Consider the following 6,900-nt stretch of genomic DNA (forward strand, 5'->3'; position numbering starts at 1 on the left):
TTTACAGATCTTCTTTATGCACCAAGAGCTTGTAACACTCCAAAGAGAAAGGAACAATTGAAATCGCATCATATGACCCCTTTAAGGATGGGCGCTTTTTATTTAACTTGTTTTGGACTGAAGCATGCAACACCCGCTGAGTGCCATTAAACAGCTTGAAAGATCAAAGACAATTTTTAATGTAACTCCGACTGGATTCGTCTGAAAGAAGAAAGTCATATACGCCTAGGATGACTTGAGGGTGAGTAATTTATGGGCTAATTTTCATTTTTGGGTGAACTAATCCTTTAACTATTTCTCCACCATTAACAGAATTTTATATCTTTCTGTGTTTTCACTGTTATACAGAGGTCTTCTAAGCAGATGCATATGAAAAATAACACAATCATCAAACATTAAACAGCATATAAATCAAAACAGCCTAATGTTACTGAATGAAATGTCGACCCAGTAAGTGGTTTAGGACTGTGAAGCTTTGGGGTGTTGATGGAATCGATCTACTCCATCTGTGTTTTGATCATCAATCTGAATCTGATCCAGACGTAGTCTTTCACAAAAACACTATTTTTCCTTTCTTTTTTTCAAAATGTTGCTTTTTTTATTATCAAACTTACCCACATCCAAGTGTTGATAAAAAGAATGCATGAAGCTAGAATAAAACTTTTTTTTAAGCAGAGGCTCTGTTCTTTCTTTTAACATATCACATATGTTCAGATATTCATACTACAAATTATTCTGGGGGCCATGCCAATTTTGTGAAAATGATCAAAAATCAACTTTTTTTAAAAACGCTGGCAGGGAAAGAGTTAATGACACGTTAGTTTGCTACAAAAGTGAACTTTAAGAAGAACATATCGTAAATTGTAAATGCAAATGTAAATCATATCTAAAATACATATTTAAATGTATGCATTCGGTGATGTTTGTGTGTGAGCGGTACCTGCTGTTGAGGCAGCAGTAGATGATGGGGTTGTACATGGAGGAGCTCATGGAGAGCCACAGCACTGACAGATACACCTGCTGGATCGACTTGATCCTCTTCAGCTTCCGGTTGAAGCTCGTTACGATGAAATACACATGATATGGAAGCCAACAGATGGCAAATGTTACCACCACGATCACCATCATCTTCACAACCTACAAAAACATCACAACAACCTTGGCCATAAAACTGAGAACACACACATACACACGCGTGTGCGGCCAACTACATTTAAAAAGATCAAATAGGCTAAAATATTACCAGTATTTCTGCTGTAATTATGACAAAACTGACTTCATATTTGACAGGAGACTTCAAGCAGGCCTCATTTGACTCAGACTAGCAAGCAGACTATAAATAGTGACATCTCAACCTCCTAGCCACACCCTAGCAACCACCCCATAGACTTCCATGGAAGTGTGAGAGGAATATCTCTGGTTCAGAACATTGTAGAGACAAACAGGTGGGCTCTTTGGACTCAGACTGCCTGACAACTGTCTAGCCACGCCCTAGCAACCACGCAGCACCCTAGCAATCACTCAATAGACTTCCATTAAAAAGGATGAGAGGAACATCACTGGATCAGAACATCGTATAAGCCATAGTTCAGCTCCAGAACACCGAACAACATGTGCTTTCGCTCGTTTGACATAGCTGTCCATTCAAACATCAGAGTTTGTTCACTAACTTTAGCCTCTAGTTTATTAATTTAAGCCCCGGTTGAGAACCGCTGTTCTAAATGAACAAACGCAGATATGGACGATACATGAGAAGATCAGCAGAAGAGCACAAGCACCTTTCTCTTGGCCTGCAGGTGACCCTGGAGGTTTTCTGAGGAGCGTCCTGGAAATCCTCCGCCCCACAGCGTGAGTCCGACCCTGCTGTAGGTGGCAGCCATGAGCACCAGAGGCAGGAGATACACCAGCACCGCCACGATCACGTGGTATCTAACAAACACACACATGCAAATCAACCTGTGACAGGGAACAGAGGGTTCACACTCAATGGAAACGACAGCTGTCTGTCTCTCACATGAAGGCGTCGTCGTCGCGCCGCGGCCAGGCCACGTAGCACACCGTCCTGTGCGGCCTCACTTCGGTTATGGAATAGAAGCAGAGTGGAAACGCCAGAAACGCAGCCAGAATCCACACGCATGCGATCATGCCTTTTGTGGCTGTTGCTGAGAGGCGTGGCTTCATCGGGTGGATGATCGCCATGTACCTGATCAAAGAGGAAGTGACCTGGATGTATTTCACCTGTACATCTTAAAAATAAAGGTTCTTTATTGGTATCGATGTTTCCATGAAGAACCTTCAACATCTTTCCATCGCACAAAAGGTTCTTTATAGAGGCTGACCGAGAGTGGATTTTACCGATAATTATAACTAGGTTGGAATGTTCAAGTTCAGTATCTAGTTTGTTTATTTCTAAGGCACATTTAAGCACGGATACGGCCGACTAAAGTGCTGCACAATAAAAGAATAAAAATACACAATGAATGAGCAACAAACAAATTAAAAACATGAACGAACCAAACACAACCACATATGTGTCCCTGCAGCACAAAAGCAGTCTTAAGTCGCTGCGGTATATTTGTAGCAATAGCCAACAATACATTGTATGGGTCAAAATTATTGATTTTTCTTTTATGCCAAAAATCATTAGGATATTAAGTAAAGATCATGTTCCATGAAGATAGTTTGTAAATGTCCTACCGTAAATATATCAAAACTTAATTTTTGATTAGTAATATGCATTGCTAAGAACTTCATTTGAACAACTTTAAAGATGATTTTCTCAATATTTAGATTTTTTTGCACCCTCAGATTCCAGATTTTCAAATATTGTCCTATCCTAACAAACCGTACACCAATGGAAAGCTTATGTATTCAGCTTTCAGATGATGCATACATCTCAATTTCTAAAAATTGATCCTTATGACTGGTTTTGTGCTCCAGGGTCACATATTAAAAGCCAAGGAGAAGAGATGAGTTTTTGAAACAGGATTTGAAGAGTGGACATACTGCTGCTCTTTCTCCACTAATGTAGCATCTAGTCAACAAATGATTTACTTTATAATGACATGAAAACATGTACTACAGTATACGGTATACACATTAACACAAGGTGAAGTTGCTGTGCACAACTCTACATGTTTACTGTTGATATGCGGGGCCCCGGCAGAGATTGTACCTGTGGGCCCTATTTGAAATCATGCAAAAAGCACGGATAAATGAATAAAACAAAGATACAAATTAAACAATGCTTTAGGTTTTCAGGTTTGTAGGTGTTCAGGTACAAACATTTAATAATCAAATGTAAAATAGCATTGCACAGTTTTCACTGTATATTTTAAATGTAGATTCATCTTTGTTAAAGCTACTTTAAGACACAACACATGGATCCAATATAATGGTGTGTGCGGCTTTGTCCTATTTTGCCCCAAGGAAGGCTTTCAGGTGGTAATGATCATAACAGAACCTGAAGAAAGCATTATCTGTTTCCCTACGACTGTGACCATAAAGGCTTCAGTAGATATCAAAACTCATGAACAATAGGCTACTATATGAGCTACAGCCTTATTTTAATAGACGATAACATTTGATGAAAAATGTGTCAAACTGTGCTTGACCAGTAACAAAACATTTTCAAATAGGCCTATGTATAAACATTTATTACTTATTTATCAATATATAGGCTATCGATATGAACAAAGTGCTCTTGTAATGAGAGAAAAAAAAAAAGAAGAATTCTGAAATAATAGACATCTGCTGATCTACTTTTCAGATATTAGGTCTACTGTGCAGTGAATTCTTTTCTTTAGAGACGTGTTGCATTAATTATTTACTTTCACATGTGCTCTGATTAACATTATATTCTAATATTTTATTTAAACAGTAGTTACTGTGAATATATTCGGAGAAACGCTCCATGTTAGTCACTGAATAAGCCTACATTATTTATTATTGATTTTTAGGTAATATTGCTTGGTAAGCGAATTATAAACAGTGCTCACAGAAAGAAAAAAAAAAACATTCATAGGCAATTATTTATGCAGTTTATTTTACGCTTTCCAGATGAAGCGATCTTTAACAGACATCTAATGCGCTTCTAACCTGACGTCATTGGTCACGGCTTCTGTTCACAGCAAGGTAAGTGACGATTGGCTGCTTCGTTAGCAAAGTAGATGCACAAATCACACCTCATACCTTAGAAGTGGCACATTTTGCACGTCATATGTTTATAGTTTCGCCTCCCAAATCTTTGAAACGATGGGAGTAATTGTCCTCTAAACCACCGGGAACCAGTGGTGAGAAGTTTTGAAGCACTCAAACCCACACTACAAACGAATCAAATACTCATGCAAAACCCAGTAAACCTTGAGATTATTGTGACATTAGAATATGGATATAATAATGTATGAATAAAACTAAACTGAACAACAATCTCTTAAATATTTTCATTAAACATTTTCATTTCATTAAAAATTGTATTAATCATGGACCTTTATGTTCATTAAAAAGGCTCATTTCTGCTATTGTAGGCATTTTGTAAATGTAAGCTATTAATTACAATTTTTAGACGAGCACAAACTGGGTGCTTGAAGCAAATGTAATTGGTCACATTTCCAAAATCAGACGATTATATTCGCCCATCTGTGCAAATGTCTCACACATGCAAACACATTCTTACTCACTAAAACGCAGTTTGTGTGGAATGACAGAGGCAGGACAAAGAGTTCAACCTAATTTGAGCAGATTCTCTTTGGCCAGAATCAGTTGGAAAGTGCAAAAGAAGAGTGTAAGATAATCTTACAGTTTTTCTCAGTGGCTTTGGTGCATTTCTCAGATCAGAAATGAAATTCTCAAAACCGCTTGTTCAACCTCCACATCATCTAGTCACTTGTGCACATCATAAACGAAGTTTCTCATTCTTCTGAACAAGTTGCGATTGCTTTGGTACATTCATGCAATTGATTATGTACATTTGTCTGCGGTTTCCTACATTATCAGTTGCTATTAGACTTTTTGTAAATTTGCCATGAATTGTGGAGGTGAATCTTGACTTTCACTAATTAAGAGAATGCCCATATTTCTTTTCTATATCACAATGACGTTGTAATGTTTTTTTTTTTTTTTTCATCAGACCACTAGTAAAGTGTAACTGTGAATCCTATCCAGTCTCTTTCAATCAATATCCCACATACAGTAATGTGTACATTTGTACTTTTGAAATGGATATATGGCATACAGAAGAAGTGCAGCCTTCTGCATTTCAATACAGTAACTGTGATCCAAACTGCTGCCATAGTTTATATCAGGTAATACTAACAGAGTGCACTGTTATATTGACTAAGCATTGTGACTATCTTGTTTGTGAACAATGACTCAAGGACTTTTCATTCTGATGGCACTGATATGTTCATTGATATAAATAATTACTTTTGAGAGATGAACTAAAGATTTTGAGTAAGTTACAGGCTTTTGCAGGTAATCCATTGTGTGCTGCTGTTTGTACGAATTGTTTTGAGAAATGCACATACATTTTTGCAAATATTAAGGATGATTCGAGAAATGCACCAAAGCGACTGAGAAAAACTGTAAATGGCATCATCAGTATCTGCAGATATTCATGAAGACTGAACTCATATCATACTAACATGAGTGAGTGTGTGTGTGTGTATGTGTGTCTGTGTGTGTGTGTGTGTGTGTCTGTGTGTGTGTGTGTGTGTGTGTGTGTGCGCGAGTGTCACACCTGTCTAACGCTATGGCGCTCATCGAGTAGATGCTGGCGAACACGGCGGTCACCGGGTAGAAGTTCTGGAAGCGGCAGTACGCGCTGCTGAAGTACCAGTCCCCGTGTGCTCCGTACACGAAGTTCACCAGCGCGTTGAGCGCGGCCACGCACACGTCAGACACCGCGAGATTGAGCAGAAAGTAGTTGGTGACGGTCCTCATCCTCTTGTGCGCCACGATGATCCAGATGACGATCAGGTTCCCGGTCACGGCCACCAGCAGAACCAGCGCGAACGCGAGCGACCAGAGCGCCACGCGCCACGGAGGCTGCGCGAACCTGTTGGTGTGGTTGAAGTTTGAGGAGTTTCTTGATGAGGACATGATTCGCTGTGAAGGCGACACCTGTCTGTCTCTCTCTCTCTCTGTGTGCCTGGCTATCTGCACACAGGACGAGCTGTGTGTGTGTGTGTGTGTGTGTGCCTGAGAACAGCCTCCACAGGGGCGGAGAGTTCATGAAACCCCAGAATAAATCAGTCTAATAACACTATGTGTGAACATTTGTTCATGCATCATGATTCATCTCTATTACATGATTCTGTTTATTCTACTTTCATGCATTTGGTATTTCATATTTTCTTTCAGCATTCAAGGTTTTTGCATTTGGGGATTAATTCAAGAATTACTTCATATTCAGGAAGAGAAAAAAAAAACCGACTCAAAAAGGAAAAATATATTTGTTTAAATAAATATTACACCTTATGTGCAAAGATCTGCTCTTAATTTTGTCTGCAAACGCTGCCATTAAACAACTACTTCACTTTTCTTTTCTTTTCTTTTTTTTTACTGCAAAAATATTTATATAAAGAGATATGTAAGTATAAAGTTTGTTTAATTTGGGCCAAATCTCAGAATAAGGAGGACAGACTCAGAGATTACAGACAGAAAGACCAATCTCTACAGCAAAAACAACCAGTTAACATAATGGATAGAAATCTTTAATGCGCATTTTTACACAAATGTGAACTGTATTTACAGAGCATTAAAAACATAGTACATCAGAGTTCAGATTGACTGCTTTATGTGCACAAAATCAGTAGAAAAATATTCCTTAAAAAATGAAAACAGACGGAATGTTGCACTGAAGGCAGAAGCTCGTGACAGAGTCATACGAAGCATGATAAT

General features: G+C 38.5%; 1 protein-coding gene across 1 annotated transcript in view; it reads right to left on the reverse strand.

Annotated features, from left to right (window-relative positions):
- The window catches only part of LOC107687500 (neuromedin-K receptor), a 7,678-nt gene extending 1,549 nt beyond the window's left edge, over positions 1-6,129 (reverse strand). Inside the window, exons 1-4 of the mRNA XM_016484858.1 lie at positions 5,738-6,129; positions 2,015-2,203; positions 1,779-1,929; positions 941-1,137 (exon numbers count right to left, since the gene is read on the reverse strand). Of these exons, the coding sequence (XP_016340344.1) occupies positions 941-1,137; positions 1,779-1,929; positions 2,015-2,203; positions 5,738-6,099 (899 nt within the window). The 5' untranslated portion in view covers positions 6,100-6,129. The remainder of the gene's footprint in view (positions 1-940; positions 1,138-1,778; positions 1,930-2,014; positions 2,204-5,737) is intronic.
- Positions 6,130-6,900: the final 771 nt, after the last annotated feature.

Source organism: Sinocyclocheilus anshuiensis, unplaced genomic scaffold (genome assembly GCF_001515605.1).
Source record: "Sinocyclocheilus anshuiensis isolate Anshui unplaced genomic scaffold, SAMN03320099.WGS_v1.1 scaffold1689, whole genome shotgun sequence".
NCBI lineage: Eukaryota > Metazoa > Chordata > Actinopteri > Cypriniformes > Cyprinidae > Sinocyclocheilus > Sinocyclocheilus anshuiensis.